The 26092-nt window shown below is 44.1% G+C and overlaps 2 protein-coding genes across 10 annotated transcripts in view; both read right to left on the bottom strand.

The window, feature by feature from the left end:
• Positions 1–161: 161 nt before the first annotated feature.
• On the bottom strand, positions 162–18469 carry LOC110488113 (large proline-rich protein BAG6). Of its 4 annotated transcripts, none has more exons than XM_021560138.3 (24): positions 17880–18469; positions 17571–17658; positions 17270–17387; positions 16674–16891; positions 16413–16484; positions 14028–14150; positions 13712–13917; positions 13440–13569; positions 12940–13146; positions 12474–12723; positions 12148–12207; positions 11680–12002; positions 11359–11479; positions 10897–11255; positions 9952–10183; positions 8369–8538; positions 8152–8205; positions 7964–8066; positions 7682–7806; positions 7236–7424; positions 6792–7004; positions 6512–6619; positions 6040–6186; positions 162–1361 (listed from the first exon to the last, which is right to left on the bottom strand). In XM_021560138.3, the coding sequence occupies exons 2-24, from the start codon at positions 17649–17651 to the stop codon at positions 1263–1265; spliced, it is 3708 nt and encodes a 1235-aa protein (XP_021415813.2). In that variant the 5' UTR covers positions 17652–17658; positions 17880–18469; the 3' UTR covers positions 162–1262. The 4 variants fall into 4 exon arrangements, with proteins under 4 accessions (XP_021415813.2, XP_021415811.2, XP_090083964.1 ...); XM_021560136.3 differs by having other exon boundaries at positions 9952–10234; positions 17571–17661; positions 17880–18429; XM_090227838.1 differs by having other exon boundaries at positions 17571–17661; positions 17880–18429.
• A 411-nt stretch (positions 18470–18880) lies between these two features.
• LOC110488115 (lysophosphatidylcholine acyltransferase 1) overlaps positions 18881–26092 on the bottom strand; it is a 34398-nt gene continuing 27186 nt past the window's right edge. For 4 of the 6 annotated variants that reach the window (XM_021560141.3, XM_021560140.3, XM_090227835.1 and 1 more), the window contains 9 exons: positions 25173–25231; positions 24328–24362; positions 23452–23506; positions 23218–23300; positions 22943–23068; positions 21620–21773; positions 21149–21247; positions 20847–20988; positions 18881–20583 (listed from right to left, as the gene is read on the bottom strand). In XM_021560141.3, coding sequence (XP_021415816.1) covers positions 20405–20583; positions 20847–20988; positions 21149–21247; positions 21620–21773; positions 22943–23068; positions 23218–23300; positions 23452–23506; positions 24328–24362; positions 25173–25231 — 932 coding nt within the window. In that variant the 3' untranslated portion in view covers positions 18881–20404. Of the gene's footprint in view, positions 20584–20846; positions 20989–21148; positions 21248–21619; positions 21774–22092; positions 22160–22942; positions 23069–23217; positions 23301–23451; positions 23507–24327; positions 24363–25172; positions 25232–26092 lie in introns of all 6 variants that reach the window. The other 2 variants (XR_016493560.1, XR_016493559.1) reach the window with 1 other exon arrangement.

The following is a 26092-nucleotide window of genomic DNA, read 5'->3' as shown; positions in this document are numbered from 1 at the left end:
ATCCTACCCAACATTAGCACCGTAACACCTCAAAAGGACCGCACCAGACACTTATCTGACAACTTCAATCATATTTACATTTCTGCAAGAGCCGAGGGCTCAGTCAGTCAGTCAATCAATTGTTGAAAAAAATATATTAAAAAATCCCTTATTTCACAAAGTTAGCTTTTCGACATCGACAATTTATTTTAAAGCAATGTTCACAGGTTACATAGCATTCAACTTTTTACAACAGTCAGGTTCTAGAAATGACAGCCGTGGTCGCCTAGAAAGAAATACAATGGCATAAAACGAGACTTGTCTTTATCATGGTCTTGATTATGGCAGTTATTATTACAACTTAACATAATTATGGCTAAAACACCATTGAGCCTCGTATTCACAGTCACTTTAAAATAGCTCAACTCAAAATGTCACTGATGACATGACAATCACCCCTAACACCTAAACCTCTACCATCCTCTCTATCCTGAAAGTAAATACGTAAAGATGTAGCACGATTATACCAGACAATGTTGCGCTCACCACTGTTTCACTTGTTCGCACGGTTCAGTCTGGTTTAACCAGGCCAGTCAACATGTAGAATCTGTGCTTCTTTCATCTCTAGTCAGGATACCAAACTAAACGCCCCCCCCCCCACCCCCAAAAAGCCTACGGAAGGTTTTCGTTACTTAACAAGGAATAGCTGTTGCATTATCACTAGAATATTATTACATCACGTTCTTAATACAATGTACAATTTGTGCTAATTTACAAGTTACAGCAAAACCTTAAGGACAACCAGACATACAGATGACCACAACCGGTTAGAAACAAGTTTGTTGGAATGAGAAAGCGGTGCTTTAGGGGAGATACCACAGAGAGACTGACATTTTCCATTGATAGATGACAGACCGGTTGTAAAGCTCTTCTCGGTTTTAAATACGTGTCATTTCAATGAGAAAGCAGGATTTAAGCAAGTCAAGACTCTTGTGTTTTCTTTTCTCTTTGTTCTTCACTGGACATGACAGACCCACAGGGAATGTTGCAGAATCGAATCTGGGGCGTGTTATAGAATGTTGAAGATAGAAATTTCACGAATAGAGCAGACATGTTTTGGGATGTGATGTTGAGATGCATGATGCTGGATACATCATGGTTGTGAGTGATTGGCTAGATAGGGTTATTGACAGGTGTGGCGACCAATCAGATTTTGAGTCATCCAGGGAGAAAACTGTGATTGACTAGATGGAATGGTTGACAGGCCTGAGGACCAATAATATTTAGGAGTCGTCTAGAGAAAATGCCCGGTGTGTGTTGGGGAAACGCTGGGAGCTGAATTCTGGGTCATCTCTCACTCTCTCCTTGATGTCACTCCTCACCTGAGAAACATAGGAGTCAAGGTTAGGGTTGGTCAGTCTCACGTTGCCACGCTTTAAAATCTCGCTCACCCTGCTGTTTCAGAGTGAAAGTGAGCCAAATATTTTTTAGGTTTAGGCCCGGTTCATATACTTTTGAAATGCTTCTGTGGTTCCGCCTATACTTGGAGGTTATTACTAATGTACAGTGTATTCGGGAAGTATTCAGACCCCTTGACTTTTCCACATTTTGTTACTTTACAGCCTTACTCTAAAATTGATTAAATAAAATATTTTCATCAATCTACACACAATATCCCATAATGACAAAGCAAAAACAGGTTTTTATACATTTTTACAAATGTATTAACACTTTAAAACAGAAATACATTATTTACATAAGTATTCAGACCCTTTGCTATGAGACTCGACATTGAGATGTTTCTACAACTTGATTGGAGTCCACCTATGGTAAATTCAATTAATTGGACATGATTTGGAATGGCACACACCTGTCTATATAATGGTCCCACAGTTGACAGTGAATGTCAGAGCAAATACAGATATAGCCCTTGGTTAACTCCAGACCTGACTGCCCTCGACCAGCACAAAAACATCCTGTGGCGGACTGCAATAGCATCGAATAGTCCCCGCGATATGCAACTGTTCAGGGAAGTCAGGAACCAATACACACAGTCAGTCAGGAAAGTCAAGGCCAGCTTCTTCAGGCCGAAATTTGCATCCTGTAGCTCTAACTCCAAAAAGTTCTGGGACACTGTAAAGTCCATGGAGAACAAGAGCACCTCCTCCCAGCTGCCCACTGCACTGAGGCTAGGTAACACGGTCACCACCGATAAATCCATGATTATCGAAAACTTCAACAAGCATTTCTCAACGGCTGGTCATGCCTTCCTCCTGGCTACTCCAACCTCGCCCAACAGCTCCGCCCCCCCCGCAGCTACTCGCCCAAGCCTCCGCAGCTTCTCCTTCACCCAAATCCAGATAGCAGATGTTCTGAAAGAGCTGCAAAAACCTGGACCCGTACAAATCAGCCGGGCTTGACAATCTGGACCCTCTATTTCTGAAACTATCCGCCGCCATTGTCGCAACCCCTATTACCAGCCTGTTCAACCTCTCTTTCATATCGTCTGAGATCCCCAAGGATTGGAAAACTGCCACAGTCATCCCCCTCTTCAAAGGGGAAGACACCCTGGACCCAAACTGTTACAGACCTATATCCATCCTGCCCTGCCTATCTAAGGTCTTTGAAAGCCAAGTCAACAAACAGGTCACTGACCATCTCGAATCCCACCGTACCTTCTCCGCTGTGCAATCTGGTTTCCGAGCCGGTCACGGGTGCACCTCAGCCACGCCCAAGGTTCTAAACGATATCATAACCACCATCGATAAAAGACAGTACTGTGCAGCCGTCTTCATCGACCTGGCCAAGGCTTCATCGACCTGGCCACCATATTCTTACCGGCAGACTCAGTAGCCTCGGTTTTTCTAATGACTGCCTTGCCTGGTTCACCAACTACTTTGCAGACAAAGTACCCTCGTAAAACTGACTATCCTACGATCCTCGACTTCGGCGATGTCATCTCCAAAATAGCCTCCAATACTCTACTCAGCAAACTGGATGCAGTTTATCACAGTGCCATCCGTTTTGTTACTAAAGCACCTTATACCACCCACCACTGCGACCTGTATGCTCTAGTCGGCTGGCCCTCGCTACATATTCGTCGCCAGACCCACTGGCTCCAGGTCATCTACAAGTCCATGCTAGGTAAAGCTCCACCTTATCTCAGTTCACTGGTCACGATGGCAACACCCACCCGTAGCACGCGCTCCAGCAGGTGTATCTCACTGATCATCCCTAAAGCCAACACCTCATTTGGCCGCCTTTCGTTCCAGTTCTCTGCTGCCTGTGACTGGAACGAATTGCAAAAATCGCTGAAGTTGGAGACTTTTATCTCCCTCACCAACTTCAAACATCTGCTATCTGAGCAGCTAACCGATCGCTGCAGCTGTACATAGTCCATCTGTAAATAGCCCACCCAATCTACCTACCTCATCCCCATACTGTTTATATTTATTTACTTTTCTGCTCTTTTGCACACCAGTATCTCTACCTGTACATGACCATCTGATCATTTATCACTCCAGTGTTAATCTGCAAAATTGTAATTATTTGCCTACCTCCTCATGCCTTTTGCACACAATGTATATAGACTCTCTCTTTTTTTCTATTTTTTCTACTGTGTTATTGACTTGTTAATTGTTTACTCCATGTGTAACTCTGTGTTGTCTGTTCACACTGCTATGCTTTATCTTGGCCAGGTCGCAGTTGCAAATGAGAACTTGTTCTCAACTAGCCTACCTGGTTAAATAAAGGTGAAATAAAATAAAATTAAATAAAAATACCAAGCCACGAGGTCAAAGGAATTATCTGTAGAACTCCGAGACAGGACTGTGTCGAGGCACAAATCTGGGGAAGGGTACCAAAAAATGTCTGCAGCATTGAAGGTTCCCAAGAACAGTGGCTTCCATCATTCTTAAATGGAAGATGTTTGGAATCACCAAGACCCGGCCAAACTGAGCAATCGGGTGAAAAGGGCCTTGGTCAGGGAGGTGACCAAGAACCCGATCGTCGCTGACAGAGCTCCAGAGTTCCTCTGTGGAGATGGAACCTGCCAGAAGGACAACCATCTCTGCAGCACTCCACCAATCAGGCCTTTATGGTAGAGTGGCCAGACAGAATCCACTCCTCAGTAAAAGGCACATGACAGCCCACTTGGAGTTTGCCAAAAGGTACCTAAAGGACTCTCAGACCATGAGAAACAGGGTTTTCTGGTCTGATTGAACTCTTTGGTCTGAATGCCAAGCGTCATGTCTGGATGAAACCTGGCACCATCCCTACCAGAGGTCGACCGATTACGATTTTTTTAACGCCGATACCGATTATTGGAGGACCAAAAAAAAGCCGCTACCGGCTAATAATGACAAGTACAACAATACTGAATGAACACTTATTTTAACTTAATAATAACAATAATTAAAAAATCAATTTAGCCTCAAATAAATAATGAAACATGTTCAATTTGGTTTAAATAATGCAAAAACAAAGTGTTGGAGAAGAAAGTAAAAGTGCAATATGTGCTATGTAAGAAAGCTAACGTTTAAGTTCCTTGCTCAGAACATGGCAGAACATATGAAAGCTGGTGGTTCCTTTTAACATGAGACTTCAATATTCCCAGGTAAGAAGTTTTAGGTTGTAGTTATTATAGGAATTATAGGACTATTTCTCTCTATACGGTTTGTATTTCATATACCGTTAACTATTGGTTGTTCTTATAGGCACTTTAGTATTGTCAGTGTAACAGTATAGCTTCCGTCCCTCTCCTCGCTCCTACCTGGGCTCGAACCAGGAAAACATCGACAACAGCCACCCTCGACGCAGCGTTATTCATGCAGAGCATGAAAATAACACGTTTATTCTTTCAGTGAAATACGGAACCGTTCTGTATTTTATCTAACAGGTGGCATCCCTAAGTCTAGATATTGCTGTTACATTGTACAACCTTCAATGTAATGTCATAATTACGTAAAATTCTGGCAAATTAGATCGCAATGAGCCAGGCGGCCCAAACGGTTGCATATACCCTGACTCTGCGTGCAATGAATGCAAGAGAAGTGACACAATTTCAACTGGTTAATATTGCCTGCTAACCTGGATTTATTTTTAGCTAAATATGCAGGTTTAAAAATATATACTCCTGTGTATTGATTTTAAGAAAGACATTGATGTTTATGGTTAGGTACACGTTGGAGCAACGACAGTCCTTTTTCGCGAATGTGCACCGCATCGATTATATGCAACGCAGGACATGCTAGATAAACTAGTAATATCATCAACCATGTGTAGTTATAACTAGTGATTATGATTGATTGATTGATTGTTTTTTATAAAGATAAGTTTAATGCTAGCTAGCAACTTACTTTGACTTTTTACTGCATTTGCGTAACAGGCAGGCTCCTCGTAAGGTAAAAATCTGTCGTTCTGCCCCTGAACAAGGCAGTTAACCCACCGTTCCTAGTCCGTCATTTAAAATAAGAATGTGTTCTTAACTGACTTGCCTAGTTAAATAAAGGTGTAAAAAAAAAATACTGATTTCCGATTGTTATGAAAACTTGAAATCGGCCCTAATTAATCGGCCATTCCAATTAATCGGTCGACCTCTAATCCCTACGGTGAAGCATGGTGGTGGCAGCATGTTTTTTAGCAGCAGTGACTGGGAGACTTGTCAGGATCGAGGCAAAGATGAACAGAGAAAAGTACAGAGAGATCCTTGATGAAAACCTGCTCCAGAGCGCTCAGGACAACAGACTGGAGCGAAGGTTCAACTTCCAACAGGACAACGACCCTAAGCACACAGCCAAGACGACAGGTGTGCCAAGCTTGTAGCTTCATACCCAAGAATACTCAAGGCTGTAATCACTGTCAAAGGTGCTTCAACAAAGTACTGAGTAAAGGGTCTGAATACTTCAGATTTTGCTTTGCCATTATGGGGTATTGTGTGTAGATTGATGAAGAAAAAAAACAAATGTAATACATTTTAAAATAAGGTAACGTAAGAAAATGTGGAAAAAGTCAAGGGGTCTGAATACTTTCCGAATGCACTGTACATGTGATTGGATTTACCTGTTCTTGGTAGGCCTCCTGAAGCTCTGGCTCCTCTAGCTCTCCCTGGAGGCTATCTGGGGTAGTGACAGGTCTGACTCCTGCCGCACGGGCCGCCCGGCTCACTGCCTCAGACAGGGACAGGTGAGGGCCTTCACCCTGGTGGGTCTGCGAGAGGGGGATAACAACAGGTCAACACTAACCAGAGCTGTGTTCAGTAGGCACGAAACAGGAGAATAATATGTTTTGAAATTGGGAGGTATTACACAAAATTGTCCAACGATAAACGCTAATTCCCCTCTTCCGTATCAAAATGTTTGTCTCTCAATTCCTATAGAAACACTGTTAGAATAACCAGGTATACAGACTACAGACTTTCTGTTGAGAATATTCCTTGGCCCGGTATTACTTAATGGGCATAGCGTCCTCATGACAAATTATTAATTATAATTTACAATGGCACATTAGGTTTCTAAGCAGATGGACAGCTCACCTTCCTCCTCTTGGCAGGCATCCCGTGGAGGTATGCATCAGACAGAGGGGGCTGAGCCTTCATCTTCCTCTGAGACAGCATGTCATGTCTGATGATAGGAACCCACTCCTGATGAACCCAAACACACAGCTCAGTGGTTAAACAGGTGGGCCTGTAACCGAATAGTCACAAGATCAAATCCCATGTCTGACTGGGGAATTCTAGGTATCCTAGAAGCCATTGTGTCCTTGAGCAAGGCACTTAACCCCTAAACAATAAAGCATAGGTCCTATGTCCTTACAGGGGGCACTGCAGCTGCCCAGGGCTCCACGTCTCCTCCAGACTCCTCCCTTCCTCCTGCTGCCATGGCAACAGCTCCTCTGGTCTCCCCTGATGATGCTCTCTGCGAGGGGGCGGTCACCTCGGGATATGCTCCGACCTCCTGTCTGTTCCCTGATGAAGCCATGGCCTCCTCTGCAGTGGTGGCCGGGGCTGGGGACAGACCTTCATCCATCTAGATAGGTAGAGAGAGGAGAGTAGGTTAACTAAGGTTAGCTGTACTGTCTGAAGACAAAGATAACCATGTCCTCAAAGCTGTCTGAACTTCGTGTTCCTTGCTGATTTCCTGGTATTACCAGATGTTTTTCTAGGCGAGCCCAAGCATGCAGTGTCCTTATAACCCTCAGATAACAACACCTGGAAAGACTGACCACAAACACACACACACACACACACAATCACTCACCTCCACACTCTGTGTGTCTGTCTGCTGTCCAGCCTGTGCCCCAGGCTCTGCTCTCTGTGTGTGGATGACATAGTGCTGGATGTGGTTCTCAGTGACTGGGTTGTGCTCCAGGATGACGTGGAGTCTCATGGTCATCATACTGGTCAGCCAGTTGACCAGGCTGGGGTTGACCTCTGCTGACATCCTCCTCTGTGGACATAGAGAGGAGAGAGAAAACATGTATAGATCTTTACATCATACACACCAAGCAGATATACCAGGACTCAACCCACAACCTACCAGATACAATGGGATTCAACTGATTCGTTCATTGACTAGTTTAGCAACTAGCTTGTACTGAAATGGGAAAATGTTGTTGACCGGCTATGGGTCCTGAGGACCGGGTTGGGAAACACTCAAGTCTATCAAATAGTAGAGTGGATAGAGTAGTGGAGGAGTGTACTAACGATGCGGTGGTTGATGACTTGGGTGAGTGCTCTCTGTTCCCCTCGGAGACAGTAAAGGTTGAGAGCCAGACACTCAAACAGACCCTGGGTGCAGAGCAGCAGCAGGCGGTGACCAAACGTTTGGTCTGCAGAGAGGTAGAGACACACAACACCAGCAACAGATTTACAGTCATGCTGCTCGTAGGTACTAGACTAGGGTTGACAGTAGTCCGGTAAACCAGTTTGGTCACAATGTGTAGGACCCAGTATATAAAAGCTTTACAAGGGGTTTGAGTGTTTTACCTGTGCAGCGTAGGATGTGTGTGGCCACGCGGGTGAACTGCTGTCTAAGGAAAGTGATGTTGGTTTGAATGATGTCCACACCCTCTCTCACGGTCACTGTGGCCTGAGAGAGAGACAGGGTACTGTACAATATTACAATATTCTAAACATTTTGTGACAATTTAATAGTCAGAGAGTGGGAGACTTACAAAGCTCTCTGCTATGTACTCCTCCAGATCATTGATGAGGTCCACAGATGCTGCCTGAAAAGACAAAACATAGTGCTTTCAGTTTCTAATCTTTTGAGGTGAGATGCCACAAACATTGGCCTTAATAAAGTTCACTGCAAATGGAGAGGATACTGTGCCAATTTCATGTCATGATTCTCATTAAAACAGCAGCTGGCAGTAGAGCAAAGATACTCACGTTGATATTGGCGTCAGTAGGCTCTCGACCCTGAAGGTAGTGCTGGTTGAAGAATTCAGTGAGCTGGGGCTGGATCCGGCTGATTGGCTGGGCGTTACCATGGAGTAACAACACCATGTCCACCATGGAGAAACTGTGACACACCAGGGACAACAGGTCCCCAAAGAACCCTGCAGAGAGATGAGGTCAAAGAATATGTTCAGCAAAAACTAAGACACTTCGGTCTTCTTTCACTTTTCCAAGAATGCTATCACAGGTGTAGATTTATACAAAATATATATTTTTTTACATTTACAGTCGGACGTTTACATACACCTTAGCCAAACACACTTAAACTCAGTTTTTCACAATTCCTGACATTTAATCCTAGTAAAAAATCCCTGTTTTAGGTCAGTTAGGATCACCGCTTTTATTTCTTTCATCACATTCCCAGTGAGTAAGAAGTTTACATACACTCAATTAGTATTTGGTAGCATTGCTTTTAAATGGTTTAACATAGGTCAAACATTTCAGGTAGCCTTCCACAAGCTGCCCACAATAAGTTGGGTGAATTTTGGCCCATTCCTCCTGACATAGCTGGTGTAACTGAGTCAGGTTTGTAGGCCTCCTTGTTCACACACACTTTTTCAATTCTGCCCACAAATCTTCTATAGGATTGAGGTCAGGGCTTTGTGATGGCACTCCAATACCTTGACTTTGTTGTCCTTAAGCCATTTTGCCACAACTTTGGAAGTATGCTTGGGGTCATTGTCCATTTGAAAGACCAATTTGCGACCAAGCTTTAACTTCATGACTGCTGTCTTGAGATGTTGCTTCAATATATCTACAAATTTTCCTTCCTCATGATGCCATTTATTTTGTGAAGTGCACCAGTCCCTCCTGCAGCAAAGCACCCCCACAACATGATGCTGCCCCCCCCGTGCTTCACGGTTGGGATGGGGTTCTTCGGCTAGCAAGCCTCCCCCTTTTTCCTCCAAACATAACGACAGTCATTATGGTTAAACAGTTCTATTTTTGCTTCATCAGACCAGAGGACATTTCTCCAAAAAGTACGATCTTTGTCCCCATGTGCAGTTGCAAACCGTAGTCTGGCTTTTTTATGCCGGTTTTGGAGCAGTGGCTTCTTCCTTGCTGAGCGGCCTTTCAGGTTATGTCTATATAGGACTCGTTTTACTGTGGATATAGATACTTTTGCACCTGTTTCCTCCAGCATCTTCACAAGGTCCTTTGCTGTTGTTCTGGGATTGATTTGCACTTTTCGCACCAAAGTATGTTCATCTCTAGGAGACAGACAGAACGTGTGGTTGAAAAACAAGTTTTAATGACTCCAACCTAAGTGTATGTAAACTCCGGACCTCAACTGTATATTCTAGTCATTTGGCAGCCGATTTGAACCAGAAACACTTACCTATTTAAGTTGAATGCTCATATTGTAAGGCAACCACATTTCCCCATTATTACAAGTAAATCCATCTAAATAGGCACTATCTTTTTGGTGCTAGTAAGAAAAGTGTGTATGAGTGCAAGAAAGACAAATACAACAGTTAAGTGTTAGAAGGTTTTTACTTTCGTCAGTGACTCACCGACAGCGTCTCCAGATCCAGGTGTGAAGAGGTTGGTGGTCTGAGACAGTCTCTGGATGAACTGAGCGATGCTCTCCCCGTTCCCCTGCGGAGCCCCCAGAGACCCCATCATGGTGGAGAGGACCCCTTGGACAATACCTGTAAATAACTCTGGGCTCAGGGATGGGTCCCCTCCACCCCCAGGGGCCGCCTGGTGAGGGGGGTTAGGGGTGCCTTGGCCAGGGGGAGGCTCCTGGCCAGGTAGGGGTACGGGTGAGGGTCGGGAGAAGATGGGTTGGTTAGCCTAGAAATGGGAGAGGAACTATTGGGTAACTACTGGGTGACACTTTGTTGCACAGTCATCTAGTTGTCTAGAGTTTACTTCTACTAATTGTGACTACTTCAACTTCGACTAATGACCACAACTTCGACTAATGACGACAGCTTTGACTAATTACAACAAACTTCTACTAATTACAACAACTTCCGACTAATTCAGACTTCTATACATTTCGATGACTGTGACAAATTCAGACAACTTCTACAAATTCAGACAACTTCGACAACTTGAAACTACTTCCGACAACTTCGACAAATTCAGGCAACTTCCGACTAATTCAGACTTCTATAAATTTTGACGACTTCCGACGACCTCTGACAACTTCGACAAATTCAGACAACTTCGGCCTAATTGCGGCGGCTTCGACTTCGGCCTAATTGCGGCGGCTTTGACCTAATTGCGGCGGCTTCGGCCTAATTGCGGCAGCTTTGACATCTACTAATTAGGACTAATTTAATTACGACTACTACTAATTAGGACTAATTTAATTACGACTACTACTAATTAGGACTACTTCAATTTCTATTACAGCGTGATAACAGAGTAATTACATAATTATAAGAGTTACTTTTCAGTCACATTGATTATAAGAGTTACCAATACGGTTCAATAATTTCCTCTCTGACCTGGATGAAGTCTGACATTCCCTGGAAGAACCCTGGGACTCCAGGTACGGTCACAGTGATGTGTGGGTTAGCTCCAGAACCAGGGGCTCCTGGCCCACTAGCTCCACCCAGTAGGGAGCCCAGGAGTTGGGCTAGGTTGGCCTCGGCGACCCCTTCCGGTGGCTGGCCCATGGAAGTGGTGTTGGTGGTGTGGGTGGTGGTCTGGCCAGATGTGTTCGCCCCACAGGAGGGGTGGGGAGGGACGGGATTGGAGGAGGAGAAGGAGGAGGAGGCAGAAGAGGATGAAGAGGAGGAGGTGGAGAAAGAGAAGGAGTGGGAGGCTGAGGAGGAGCTGGTGGATGTCTGATCACCTGGAGGAACTGGGAAAAAGAAGACTTCTGATTCATTGTCCATTTTCTTTGAACACTACAAAATAAAACCCATCATTCACCCATTATAATAATCAACCAATCAATCACTCACCTTGCTGTCCAGGCATCTGTCCAAACATCTGTTGTCCAGGCATCTGTTGTCCAGGCATCAGTAGCTGTCCAACCAGACCACTGATCATCTGAGTTAGGGGAGAGGAAGCCAGAGGTGTGCCCTGGAAGAAGAGAAGAAATGGACGAAGAGATCAGTTGATTAGTTGAATCAGGTGTGTTAGAGCAGGGCCGGAAACAAAAGTCTGCAAAACCAGTAGCTCTCCAGGAGGATTGGCCACCCCTGTCAAAGTACAACAGCACAAGGACATAAGAGACCAAAGTCATTCCTCACAGACTTCTCCATCTCTGCCCCTCTCCTCACCTGAAGGTTCTGTTGCCCGCCAGCAGGGGGCACTGAAGCCCTGAGGTTGATGGTGGTGCCCCTGGTGCCCACAGGCTGGGGGATGTGGGGGGAGAAGGAGGGGTGCGTGATCACCACCCTGGCTCCAGGGGGCAGAGGCCCGTGAGGGTGAGGGGGGGCAGAGGTGTCAGAGCTGGGGGTGGTCCCGGGGATGCCTACTCCTGGTTGCCCGGGGTGACCCGTGGCAGCAGCGGTTGCCATGGCAGCAGCCTGCTGAGAGATCTGGTGGACGATGGCCTGCATGAACTCTGGAGGAAGGCCTGCGATTTGGACTGGAGTAGCACCTTCAGATTGAGAGAGTACAGAGATAAATAGTTGATATAACGGTCAGCAACATCCCAGGGACTAGTGGTTCAGAGACTGTGGTATAGGGGTCTGGTGTATATACCATAATGAACATAGTGTGATGTAGGAGTCAAAAGCACTCACCAGGCTGTCCAGTACCCATAGGGATCGGTTGTCCTTGGACCTGAGGGCCGCTGCCAGATTCTAAGAGAGAGACCGAGAGACATTAACTGACAACTCTGAATATGTATACTGGGTATGCAAGCTTTTGCTACATTACAGCTCTCCTCAGACACACCTATAAGTTTCCTACAGGAAATCAACAATGACTATGGTCTCTCTCGGTTTGGAATGATTATCTAATGTACTGATTATTTGGTACGCATGAAAGACACAGTTAGGGCATGACAACTCCAAGATGAGCCAAGAGCAAGAGAGAGAGAAAATAACAAACGTGTCCCCTCCCTCACCATCCAGGTTCATCTGCATCATTACCACAGGCTCCATGGTCTGGTGGGTGATTCTGATGACATGCGGAGCCCCCTGGCCCTGAATTGGCTGCTGATTGGCTGCATTGGGCTGTGGAAGCGGGGCCTGGCCCTCTGACTGGCCAGGAGCCTGAGATGTTTGGGCCCAGCCTTCGGCTGCATGCCTCCCATTGGACGTCATGGTGACTGTGGTTCCCAAATTTCCGAGGTTCCCCAGGTTTCCAAGGTTTATCTGAAGACACAAGTCAAGTTAGTAACGTCCCAAGAAAATGGAAATGTGCATGTACAAAGTTAAATTTGAAAAGACCTACAGCTAAATGCTGGTAAAAAGTATGAATGGCTGGTGATTTTGAATTTGAATCCACCAACCAGTGAGGTTTAGTTTTAGAACCTGGTGCTAAAATTACTGAGAGTGTATGTGGAGGACTCTCTCCACACAGTGACCTACCGGTATGGGGGTGTGGTGTGGCATACCACCCTGCAGCAGGACGGGGGAGCCGTAGTGGGACATGGGCCGAACCACGTGGAGGTGACGGGGGGGAGGAGTGGCCAGGTTACAACGTAGGTCACTAAGGGCAACCAGGGTGTTGCCAAGGAGACGTAGAGACTCCCCGACCAGGTTGAGAACGTGCTGGTCCTCTTCTCTTTCCTGGGTCTGTGAAGACAGATGAACAAAGTGGTGACTGATTCACATGTGGTTTATTCAAGTCTGTTTGGGGCTCCATTTCACTCATGCAAGCAGCACTGTGACTGACCTATTCAAGAAGACTAACTCAACTCTGCGGCACAGTTTATGTTGTAACTTTTCTTCTCATGGACACCATTGAAGTTAAAGGACGAATATGTAACAGGAGTTTAAGTTTGAAGTAAAAACAGTGTGATAATGTGTTGCATGGGTTGAAGAGGTAGTTGCTGTGCAACTGAATATAATGGAGTTGTAGTGTTTACGTTGTTGTTGTAGTCTGCTGAAGTGGCAGCCCCAAGGATGGAGTGAGTTCTCTCTATGAAGGGACGAAGCCTCTCCTCCACCCTCCTCACCTCTGACAACACCTCCACTAGCGCTGCTGGGCTGGGGTGGCTGGGGAGGGAGTGGATGAAGCAGAGAGAGAGAGAAAGAGAGAGAGAGAGGGAGAGAGAGGTATGTGTTCAGTAGGCATGAAACAGGAGAATGCATTTTGATTCTATTTGAAACACTACGCTGTGCCCTCCCGAGCACTTACTTGGGCCCGGGGTGGGGTGGTCCCTCTGTCTGGCTGGAGGAGGTGGGAGGGGGAGGTGGTGGAGCAGGAGCAGGAGGGGAGGTGTCCATAGGCTGGGATGCTCCTGCAGTGGCAGCTGTAGCAGAAGAGGATGAGGAGGAGGAAGAGGAGGAGGTGGACTGAGATGTCTCCGGCTCGGCTTGAGATGGAACACCACTGGGCTGACCCTGCAAACACAAACATGTTGTCTAAAAGGTAAATTAGGCACTAAAAATAGATTTCTGTATAATATAGAATAATAGCATAACATAGCATAGTATGCAAGTTGTTACTGTACCTCCAGTCTGTGGATCAGAGACTGGGTATCCCTTAGCAAGTTCTCAGCCAATTGCAGCCTCATCCTGGGCTCGCTCTGCACTGATTGGTCAACGTTGATATGCACATCCACTGAACCATTGCTCTACAAACAAGACAGATCATAAACATACCCTAATAGTAATGTAATAGACACATATCTATGTGTACACATATTCCTTGATTTTGAAAGATAATCACATTATTTTGTCCATTTAAATAACATCAAATTGATCAGAAATACTGTGTTGACATTGTTAATGTTGTAAATGACTATTGTAGCTGGAAACGGCAGATTTTTTATGGAATATCTACATAGCAGTACAGAGGCCCATTATCAGCAACCATCACTCCTGTGTTCCAATGGCACATTGTGTTAGCTAAATCAAGTTTATCATTTTAAAAGGCTAATGGATCATTAGAAAACCCTTTTGCAATTATGTTAACACAGCTGAACACTGTTGTTCTGATTAAAGAAGCAATAAAACTGGCCTTCTTTACACTAGTTGAGTATCTGAAGCATCAGCATTTGTGGATTCGATCACAGGCTCAAAATTTTATCTAATTAGTCCAAATTTTAGGTTTTTGGTTCCAAACGCCGTGTCTTTGTAAGACACAGAGTAGATGAACGGATGATCGCCGCATGTGTGGTTCCCACTGTGAACCATGGAGGTGTGATGGTTTTGGGGTGCTTTGTCAGTGATTTATTTAGCATTCCAGGCACACTTAATCAGCATGTCTACCATAGCATTCTGCAGTGATACACCATCCCATCTGGTTTACACTTAGTGGGACAATCATTTGTTTTTCAACAGGACAATGACCCAACAAACCTCCAGGCTGTGTAAGGGCTATTTGACCAAGAAGGAGAGTGATGGAGTGCTGCATCAGATGACCTGGTCTTTTTTTTGCAAATGTATTACAAATGAGAAATGAAACATAACATTTACATACTTTTTCAGACCATTTACTCTCTACTTCGTTGAAGCACCTTTGGCAGCTCTTACAGCCTCGAGTCTTCTTGGGTATGACACAACAAGCTTGGCACACCTGTATTTGGGGAGTTTCTCTCATGCCTCTCTGCAGATCCTCTCAAGCTCTGTCAGGTTGGATGGGAAGTGTCACTGCACAGCTATTTTCAGGTCTCTCCAGAGATTTTCGATCGGGTTCAAGTCCGGGCTCTGGCTGGGCCACTCAAGGACATTCAGAGACTTGTCCCAAAGCCACTCCTGTGTTGTCTTGGCTGTGTGCTTAGGGTCGTTGTCCTGTTGGAAGGTGAACCTTCGCCCCAGTCTGAGGTCCTGAGCGCTCTGGAGCAGGTTTTCATCAAGGATCTCTCTGTACTTTTCTCCGTTCATCTTTCCCTCGATCCTGACTAGTCTCCCAGTCCCTACCGCTGAAAATCATCCCCTCATGATGCTGCCACCACTATGCTTCACCGTAGGGATGGTGCCAGGTTTCCTCCAGACATGATGCTTGCCATTTAGGTCAAAGAGTTCAATCTTGGTTTCATCAGGCCAGAGAATCTGGTTTCTCATGGTCTGAGAGTCCTTTAGGTGCCCTTTGGCAAACTCCAAGCGGGCTGTCAAGTGCCTTTCACTGAGGAGTGGCTTCCATTTGGCCACTCTACCACAAAGGCCTAATTGGTGGAGTACTGCAGAGATGGTTGTCCTTCTGGAAGGTTCTCCCATCTCCACAGAGGAACTCTGGAACTCTGTCAGAGAGACCATTGGGTTCTTGGTCACCTCCCTGACCAAGGCCCTTCCCACCCGATTGCTCAGTTTGGCCGGGCGGCCAGCTCTAGTAAGGGTCTTGGTGGTTCCAAACTTCTTCCAGAGTGATGGAGGCCACTGTGTTCTTGGAAATCTTCAATGCTGCGGACATTTTTTGGTACCCTTCCCCTGATCTGTGCCTTGAATCGTGTCTCGGAGCTCTACGGACAATTCCTTTGATCTCAAGGCTTGGTTTATGCTCTGACATGTACTGTCAACTGTGGGACCTTATATAGACAGGTGTGTGCCTTTCCAAATCATGTCCAATCAATTGAATTTACCAGAGGTGGACCGCAATCAACATGTAGAAACATCTCAAGGATGATCAATGAAAACAGGATGAACCAGAGTTCAATTTCGAGTCTCTGAATACTTACGTAAATAAGGTATCTGTTTTATGTTTAATAAATTTGCGAACGTTTCTAAAAACCTGTTTTTGCTTCATCGTTATGGGGTATTGCGCGTAGATTGCTGATGATTTTTATTTATATAATCTATTTTAGAATAAGGCTGTAATGTAACAAAATGTGGAAAGATTCAAGGGGTCTGAATACTTTCTGAAGGCAATGTATATGACAGTAATAAGGAAGACTTACTCGAGTGCTGGTGCTGACTCTGGTATTCCTTCCTGCTTCTCCCACTCCTGCCATCATCTGCTGCACTTGCATCTTCCAAGGAAACCACAGTTATTACACTTGTATTACTTCATTGTTAATACACTCGATGTTCAACAAATCCTACAGACACATTTGGTACCGATTAAAACGGTTTGATTCAATACATTTTTTAGGTGCTCAATATTTTTTCTGAATAAAGACTATGACACAGCTGCACACCAACACACAACCTTGACTCACCTGTATCTGCTGAGGGTCCATGATGTTGACGGGCAGGTTAAAGGTTCCCAGCATGACGTAGCTGTTCCCGTTGCGGTCCTGGGGGCCTCCTTGGGAGGAGGTGGTGGTGGTGGCACCTCCCTCTGTTCCACCTGAGGACACTCCTCCTCCCCCACCGCCAGACTGGGAGGTCTGAGGAGGAGCACGCTCCACCAGGTGGATCACCTTACCAGCCACATCTGAGAGGAGGCCATAGGAGGAGAGAATGAGAGTAGAGGAGAGAGAATGAGAGTGGAGGACAGAGAAGGAGAGAGGACAGAGAATAAGAGCAGAGGATGACAGGACAGAGAAGCAGAGTGGAGGACAGAGAAGCAGAGTGAAGCAGAGTGGAGGACAAAGAAGCAGAGTGGAGGACAGAGAAAGAGAGAGGAGGACAGCGAAGGAGAAGTTCGGGGGTTACTGGAGCAAGGTGCTCTCATGTACATTCTCAATAACACAAGATGTCTAGCAATGTTAACTGTTTTGCTGTTTTACAAAAGATCAGAGAGTATGTATGTAGTATATTACTTACTGTGTCCTTTGAATAGAATAGAATAGTTGCTGGCTTTTTTACTCACTGTATTCATTCAGTGTCCTCTCATCCTGCAGCACTCTGCCCTGGTAGATTAGTCTCTGCTTGTCCACTGGGATCTCCACTGATGCAGCTATGTGTTCTTTGAACTCCTTCACTGTCAACTGAGGGAGAGGTTGGAGGCTCAGTGCATTGCTAGTACAGAGCTGAATAAATATATTTCCCACTCATAAGTGTACAATATATAGGCCACATAGGAGTAGCCTGGAATCTAAACTGATATGTTCAGTTGGATTTCAGATTAAGACAAAAGCAGACAACAATAACAACAGGAAGTCACAGCCTACCTCCCTACGGACAGTGTAGCTCCTGCTCTGTGAGTCCAGGGTCTTCACAGTGACCTCTATGGTGCTTGCTGACTCCTCCATGGTTTCTCTGCTAGAGCACAGAGAAATAGTCGGCAAATGTGTTTTCTCCCAGAAATGTTTCACCCATGAAGACAAATGGGGTGTATTCATTACGGAAAACGTTCAAAAAGCATTTCGCTACACCCGCAATAACATCTGCTAAATATGTGTATGTGACCGATACAATTTGATTTGAACCCCCCCCCGCTACAAAGTCGATTGGTACCCAGATCGTTAATAGTACTGTACCTGTTTTGGGTAATTTCACTTGAATCAGGGTTGTTGTTAGCTTGCTAGCCAGCTAATCCAAACGAAATGATCAGAAAGCCAGCTAACCTCCCAGAGGAACTTCTTTGTCTTCGTTCAATGTCAAAGCAAGGCAATTCCGTTACTTTCTCTGCATCCAACGGAATACACTGTCGTGGAAATTGCAATGGTATTACATGAGCAATTGGGCACTTTGTCTATTCTTAAAATATTTAAAGTTCATATTCCGTTCAATAGTTGCTAAAAAAAAGTGCGACACCACCTATTCGGGCAAGGACCCATATGACGCACAACATGCAAGCGTCCATTTTAAATGCCTGTTTGTTTTAGTGTGAATCTGAGTGTGAGAGAGAGTAATAACTGGGTACAGTTAAACAAAATTGACCAATTATCAGTTTACTGATGCAGTTTAACATCAGTGTGTCTAATGTACTTGCGTACTCTACTGTATGCTCTCCCTCCTAATGTTCTTTCTATCTCTCCAAGACCCTTACTTCCTTCCTCTGGCCCTTGGGAATTAGATTTGGAGCACAGTGTTCCCTCTATTCATCCCTCACTCCTTCACCTCTTTCTCATCTCAGCTTGAGCTTAATCCTGCCTATTTTTAGCTGAAGCCAGGATGGTTGGTGTGTGTTAATGGGCACAGTGTTAACTTTACCTTCATGACACAATGTTCAGCTTGTGCAAAGAGGGTGTGAGAGGAGAGGGAACACAAGAGGCCATATGCACTCGATTGGAAATAACTGGACAGTTGAGAAATTCCAGACATTGCTTTCACCTTTTCTGTGTTCTGAAATTAGTCCAGATGTAGGGTGGTTGGCGGGGAGTGAAAGTTACCATTAACTACGAAGATATATATATATATATAATTTGTAATTTTTCCAATCATCCTTGCCGAAGGCATAGAATAGTCACCATCTAATAAACTGAATATGTATGTTTCCACAGCTCCCACTAGTGGCAATAAAGAATAACGCCGCAGCTGTAGAAATGTCATGATTTAATTCAACATAAAAGGCAGGGAAGAGCACTGCATAGGTATTCATAATTTACAATTCACTTTCTTACAAAATGAATATATTCAAACATTCAAAGATGTAGATACCACAAATGTACAACATACAAAAGGTGGCGATTTAAAGTCAAACTGCAGAGAATTCCCAAAACAAAACCAACCAGTACAAAAAGCCAGAACAGATTGATGGTTTATCATAAAGTCAGAACTGATCACAGATCAGTTTTATGATGGCCCCCTGCATAATGGTTAATGTTAGGATTTCAGCAGGGTGGGCTGATCCTATATATTTGTGTAAGGTCAACTTCATTCCAGAGTGATATGAGAAAGGCAATTAAAAAAAAGGGAGGTAAGGATCTGAATGTACCCCCCAATAGAATCCTATTCCCCATATAGTGCACTACTTTTGACCAGAGCTAAATATGCACTCTTTAGGGAATAGGGTGTCATTTGAGATGGAACCCAACTCTTTTTCTCTGTTCATCCAATAAGAAAAGGGAAAACAACAAATGTTCATGTTTGAGACACCAATGTTTATGCCTATGAAAATAAATACACTTAAGCTGTGGGATGTTTCACTCAAGCAACATTAAAACCATTAACACGTTTAAAACCATTTAAAAAGGCAACAAGGAGCTCAATGTGAACGTGGTTTAAAAATAATAAGTCTAAGTTTGGTCCCATATTCACCCATTTTAACAGTTTGTCTTGAGTTGCTATGGTCTACAAGGCAGTGAGATGCTTAGTTTCAGCTCGATCCAATTGATCTCAGTCAGTCTCGTTATGATTAACGGCAGTGATTAAGCTCAGCTCAGTTTGGTGCTTAATCACCTGATAAAACTAATCTTGAAAAAAAATATGAATCATCTTACCAGAGTGTGCATTTCATTGTCATTATGATAAAAAGGAAAGACAAATAAATACCTATACTGTACATAAGAGAAAAGTAAAACCCTTTTGAAAATAAATAGCCAAAGTGTTTGATGAACTCAGGTGTCCAGGTCCTTAAACTCATGTTGGAAATCAGAAAGCATACAAAGTCCTTGAAAACAGTAGCAGACAAAACCAGAGATGGGAGTATTGGTGTGAGATGGTGTCCGGAGGAACAGATTGTCTCCACCCTCCATCATATTCTCTCACTAACCAAATCTCTCCCTCTACTCTACTTCAACATACCTAACCCTTCCTTCCCTCCATCTCTCCCTTTCACAGTCTCAATCTCTATCCACCTAATAGTTTCTTACTTCTCTCTCCCTCTGTCTATCCACCCCTTCTTATCTCAATATATCCTATCCCTCACTCCCTCCCTCCCTCCTCCTCTCTGGTAGAACATGCGGGCCACAGTAACACAGAAGATACAGTAACTGTAGAAGATAGATTTGTTTGATAGAGGCCCAGGACCTCCCGATCGTCCTTCTATCCCGCCATCTTTTCCCTCCTCCCTCCATTCCCCTCCTCTCTCTGTGATAGGCAGAAGATAGATCCATTTGAGTCAGTCTTCTTTCCTCTTTTGTCCAGGGAGGCTGCAGGTCTGCTCCTCCATGTCGTAATGGGCCACACTGAAGCCGTTGACCAGGGGGGCTGTGTGGGGGGTAGAGGGGGTTGTCCTGGAGGAGAGGAGGTACTCCTGAGCAAAGTCTGGGTGCTGCTCCACGAACCGACAGAAGTCATCTACAGATGGATATAGAGAGAGAGAAGGACAGAGTGAAAGAGAGATTGTAATTAGTGTTGGCCATGATCCCGTTAGTTGGACGCTCTTAACCAGAGTGATTTACAGTTAGTGCATTCAACTTAAAGTAGCGAGGTGAAACAACTACATTTCACAGCAAGTAAAACGTTTTCCTCAATAAATCAACTATCAGCAAAGTCAATGCTAGTAAGAAAAGACGAGTGAGAACGTTAGTGCAAGAAAGGGCGTTAGTGTGTGATATCACCGTGTGTGATCTTCCCCGCGTCAAGTGTGTCGATTGCTGAGAACAACTCTGTGACGTCGACCTCTGCTACTCCCAACGCCGTTCTCAAAATGGATGCCAGATCCTTTTCCACGATCGCCCTGTCCTCCTTCGCCTCGTACATCTGACCAGGGTCAGGACATAGGACAGTTATAACGTTTTATATAGCAGACGGTTTATATCTTTTCTAGGTATTTATATTATAAATGCCTTACAAGAGCAGACATTGGGTTCTTATAGTGCTTCATAGGAACTGTTATAAAGCTTCATTGCCTGTCACTCACCCCAAAGGCCAGCCTGAGGGTGTCCATGGCTTTAGAGGGTTGACATGCCACAGACAGGGCTATCACATACTCCCTGATGTCAATCTGACCATCTCCATGCTTCAGAGAGTGAGTAAGAGAGAGAGAGTAAGAGAGAGAGAGAGAGAGAGTAAGAGAGAGAGAGGGAGTAAGAGAGAGAGAGGGAGTAAGAGAGAGAGAGGGAGTAAGAGAGAGAGAGGGAGTAAGAGAGAGAGAGGGAGTAAGAGAGAGAGTAAGAAAGAGAGAGAGAAAGAGAGAAAGAAAAAAAGAGAAAAAGAGAGAGAAAGAGAGAAAGAAAGAGAGAGAGAGAAAGAGAGAAAGAGAGAGAGAACGGGACAGAGCAAGAAAAGAACACTAATGGTTATTTATTTATCCTAATTTGATTGACTGACTGAATAAAATCAGTGTGTGTAGGACCCCATGTGAGTTATACACTGTGTGTTAGATATCTACCTGGTTGAAGAGGCTGTGTAACTCTGTGAGCATGTCCGTCACAGGTAGGTCGAGGTAATGAGCAAAGTCCCCCAATCCCAGTGTGTATCCCCAAAGCTTCCTGGCTTTGCTAGCCTGCTGCTCTAACACCGTATCTGTCGTCCCCGCTCTCAGCCTGCACATAGAAAATACATGGTTTAGAAATACATTTCCTACTGTCCAGGGTTGTGGCTAGAAGCTTGATTTTGTCCATTTAATGCAGCGTTATTCAAAGTCGGGCCCGCGAGAATTGCAGTGGGATTCACAAATTAAATATATATATAAAAATCGGGAACCAATACAGATTATTTTAATGGGACAATATACAAACTTTATTGAGAAATAATTTGACATTTGATTGAGTAAATGTATGTATTGGCTGTCTTAATGTTGATAGGAGAAATGAGAATGTAATGAATTGAAGGTTATTTGTTGATGTGAAAATAAACATGTACCGGTTTTAAAGATGTGTCATTAGATTTGGGGTGGGATGAATTTCTGGTGCCAAAAATGGGGTCCCTGCTGAAAAAGTTTGAAAACCACAGATTTAAATGGCAAAATCAAGTACATCTCAAATAATTTGAAATAATACACTTTCTAGTATCTGAATGTATTCAACACATTCCTTTGACATTGATCTGCCATTTTCCTTAGTACTATTTCCCAGTATTATCAGTAAACCCAGTAGTATTTCCTAGTAAACCCACTAGCATTTCAGTAGTATTACCCAGTATTATAACTAAACCCAGTAGTATTTCCCAGTATTATCAGTAAACCCTGTAGGATTTCCCAGTTCGACCAGTAAACCCAGTAATATTAGTCGTAGTATTTCCCAGTAAATCCAGTAATATTGGTCGTAGTATTTCCCAGTAAACCCAGTAATATTTGTCATAGTATTTCCCAGTAAATCCAGTAATATTAGTCGTACTATTTCCCAGTAAATCCAGTAATATTAGTCGTAGTATTTCCCAGTAAATCCAGTAATATTAGTCGTAGTATTTCCCAGTAAATCCAGTAATATTAGTCGTAGTATTTCCCAGTAAATCCAGTCATATTTCCCCAGTATGACACCCTTAAAATGTCAAAACGAGGTACAGGAGATCACTCATACCCTACCTACCCATTCAGACACCTCAACAAAAACAGAATGTACGATTTTAGAATAAACATTTATAACATTTTTAAATGTTCTTATTCATTCAACATCAATGTTTTGTTACATCAGCAAAACAATTCTGTTTTTAAAAACTATTAAGGACCTGTAATAACGCTTAACAACCAATAGTAAAGTAAACTCCAACTCACCCGAGCCTTCGCGCTAGTCTATTGAACTGCAGTAGGCTGCTGTTGCTAGGGACACGCATTGGGCCCTTTGCTAGGCTCAGCTGGCAATCATCAAACGACAGGTCTGTGATGGGCAGCTCCAGGGCCCTATCAGAGCACAGAGAGAGCAGTCAGGATACCCCCCTGACATGTCAGATATACTGTATATGTGGCAGGCATTTAGAGAAGTATAAGACACACAGATAGCCAGATGTAAATTATGTAACCTGGGGAGGCCACACACACACACAACTAACTTGGCCATGATGCTTCTGACATTATTGGCGAACAGAGCAGGGTTGTTCTTCTCTTCCTCAGAAGGAGTGTAGAGAGGCAGGTACTGCATGGAAGAAAAACTCATTGTTATCACCTGCCCATCTTCCATTTCTCTTCCTTCAAGAAAGATTGGACGTCCGTACGCAGTAAGATGCCCCACTATGTAACAATGACATCATATTTGCTGAGTCCACCTTTAAAAAAATAACCGTTACCTCAATCTCTATGGGGTTATGAAACTGGCACAGTGTCAGCCACAGTATCTCAAACCTGAGTGGAAAGCGAGAGAGAGTAATCAGCTGATTCAGAAAGAAAAAAGGGGGAGGGGTGATGAGAGAATAGAGATAAGTTGTGCAAGGGGATACTGTGAAGATTAACCACAGGCCTAAAAACACAACATCCCCGTCCAATCTAAAACATATTGCCAGATGTGTGCCGTTTTTGAATATTGATTAGTGATTGTCAAGGACGCACAGAAATCCCAAAATGTGCGGAGTTTTTGTTTGCAATGTGTATAGGCTAAGAGAGCTTCATCAGCTGTTTATTGGTGAAGTATTGTTATAGCGTGAGAAGAAAACCTATTTGGTGAGAATTACAACACAAGGTACAACATCTATTCTAGCTCCTAAAGGGGCAGTTTTTATCTGCAGTTTTTCTATTGCTATTTATTCTGCTACCAATCAAATTTACATGTTAATTGTATCTTCTGATTACAATTATTATGTCTCATATTTCCCCCCATTTGCAATCTATTAGCTTCCAAAATATCGGTACTGTAAGTATATCTAGCTGTCCGATAACGCATTCTGATTGAATGGCTGGTCTGTATTTTGTAAAAACAGAGTGAATGTTGGGAAAAGATCTTGGTTCCTTTCTAAACATAGCAATGTGAATGCAAAGAGGACTCTGTCCACAAAAATAGGTGAAGTGAGCTGGCTAAAGAGTGGTCCTCATTCAAAGGCAGTGTGAATACAAAGAGAACAGAGTTCACATTAAAGAGGACTGTGGTCGGTTCTTTTAAAGAGGCCCATATGTGAAAACACGCTGAGAGAGAGACAGAGAGACGGAAATAATGAGGAAGAGATACTCACGCTCCAGGGCCTTGCCATGTCCACGTGATCGTATCCTGTCGGAAGAGGAAATTAGTTACACAGCAAGAATGGGGCCTACACAGAGGCTGCATCTCAATACTGTACACTGGCTTCCTCTCCTCTGCGGGCCAGACACACAGACGCATGAATAGGGATCAAATCGTACGACGTACATCATTGTCCGTTTTTGTCCGTCAAAAGTGCAACTCAAGCCAACTATTTTCAGACGAGTGCCGACGAGTTTCATCTGTCTAAAGACAGACCATTTGTGCATTTGTCAGACAATCTCTGTTGTCATTCATCTGTCAACAGATAACTCCCATTGAAAAAGCATTGGCTCCTTCTGAAATACTCAAACACAAAAATCACAGTGTGCTCATGGCCTAAATGAGTGACACACAGCAGGACTGGCACCTACAGAGGCTGCATCTCAATAGTCTACAGAGGCTTCCTTTCCCCTCTCCTTCATCTACAATGGTCTGAAAACTATGTACAAGTGAAAGCAACTTGGGGCATCGTCTATTTGAGACTTGCTTTGACGGTTTCAGTTATTTTGTGCTATCGCAGGTCAAGAGGAGAGGACGACATTGTAGAGATGAAATATCACTCCGCACAAGTATGAAGCCACTCAAAATGGGCACAGACTGACTCACACCTTGAGAAGAGAAAAACTAGGGCCTCCCAGGTGACGCAGTGGTTAAGGGTGAAATTGGGGAGAAAAGGGACAAAGGGTCAAAGGACAAAGGGAGGGAGAGGGGAAGGAAGGATATGGAAAGGAAAGTAGGCATGGAGAGAGGGTGGTTTGGAGGAGAAGAGGGAGGGAAGGAGAGTAGTTGTATGCTTACCATTCTGTTGGGGTAACGTAGGACTACTGGTTGGACTGGAACTGCTGGAATGAAGGCCCCTGAGAGAGAGAAATGTTACTGAGTGTGTGTCTGTGCGTATTTGTGTGTGTGTCTGCGTATGTGTGTCTGCGTGTGTGTGTCTCTGCATATGTGTGTGTGTGTGTCTCTGCGTATGTGTGTGTGTGTGAGCATATTCATAATCTCCCATATATACCGTATATCGGTTATTTGGAAATAGCCACGGGATGGTTTTTCAAAACTGTTGTAACAATTTTTGTATAAAAGTGAATATTTCTAGGTACTTTTTAAGTATACTGAAAAAAAGATATGAAACGCAACATGTAAAGCGTAGGTACGATGTTTCATGAACTGAAATAAAAGATCTCCGAAATTTTCCAAACGCATAAAAAGCTTATTTCTCTCAAATGTTAGCCACAAATGGATTCCTCCTTTTCCAAAATAATCCATCCACCCGACAGGGTTGGCATATCAAGAAGCTGATTAAACAGCATGATCACTACACAGGTGCACCTTGTGTTGGGGACAATATAGAGCTGACCCTATTTAGTCGACTGGTCGATTGTTTGGTCGCTAGGCTGTTGGTGGGCTGAGCAGTCTAAAATATATATGTTTTTATGGCATATGAGACACCGGTCTGATTCCCGCCTGTCGCAGTAGACAAATCCATTGCTGAGGCCGCGGGGTTGGCACACCATTATCACCAGTAGTACATTTACCGTTAATTCCCATCATTTCCCATGTTTTGTTACGGTAATTTCTGTTAATGCATTCAATATATTCTTATTACAATCTTTAACCTTTCTCATTGTCTAGGGGGCCGCACAACCTAGGCTACATTTGTGAGGAACAAGTTTTCATTGTCGTTTGTTTGTAGCGCTGTCAATGTTGAGTAAGGACGC

Source organism: Oncorhynchus mykiss, chromosome 30, assembly GCF_057628025.1.
Source record: "Oncorhynchus mykiss isolate SJ-2025 chromosome 30, ASM5762802v1, whole genome shotgun sequence".
NCBI lineage: Eukaryota > Metazoa > Chordata > Actinopteri > Salmoniformes > Salmonidae > Oncorhynchus > Oncorhynchus mykiss.
This window is presented reverse-complemented; position numbering and strand designations above follow the sequence as displayed.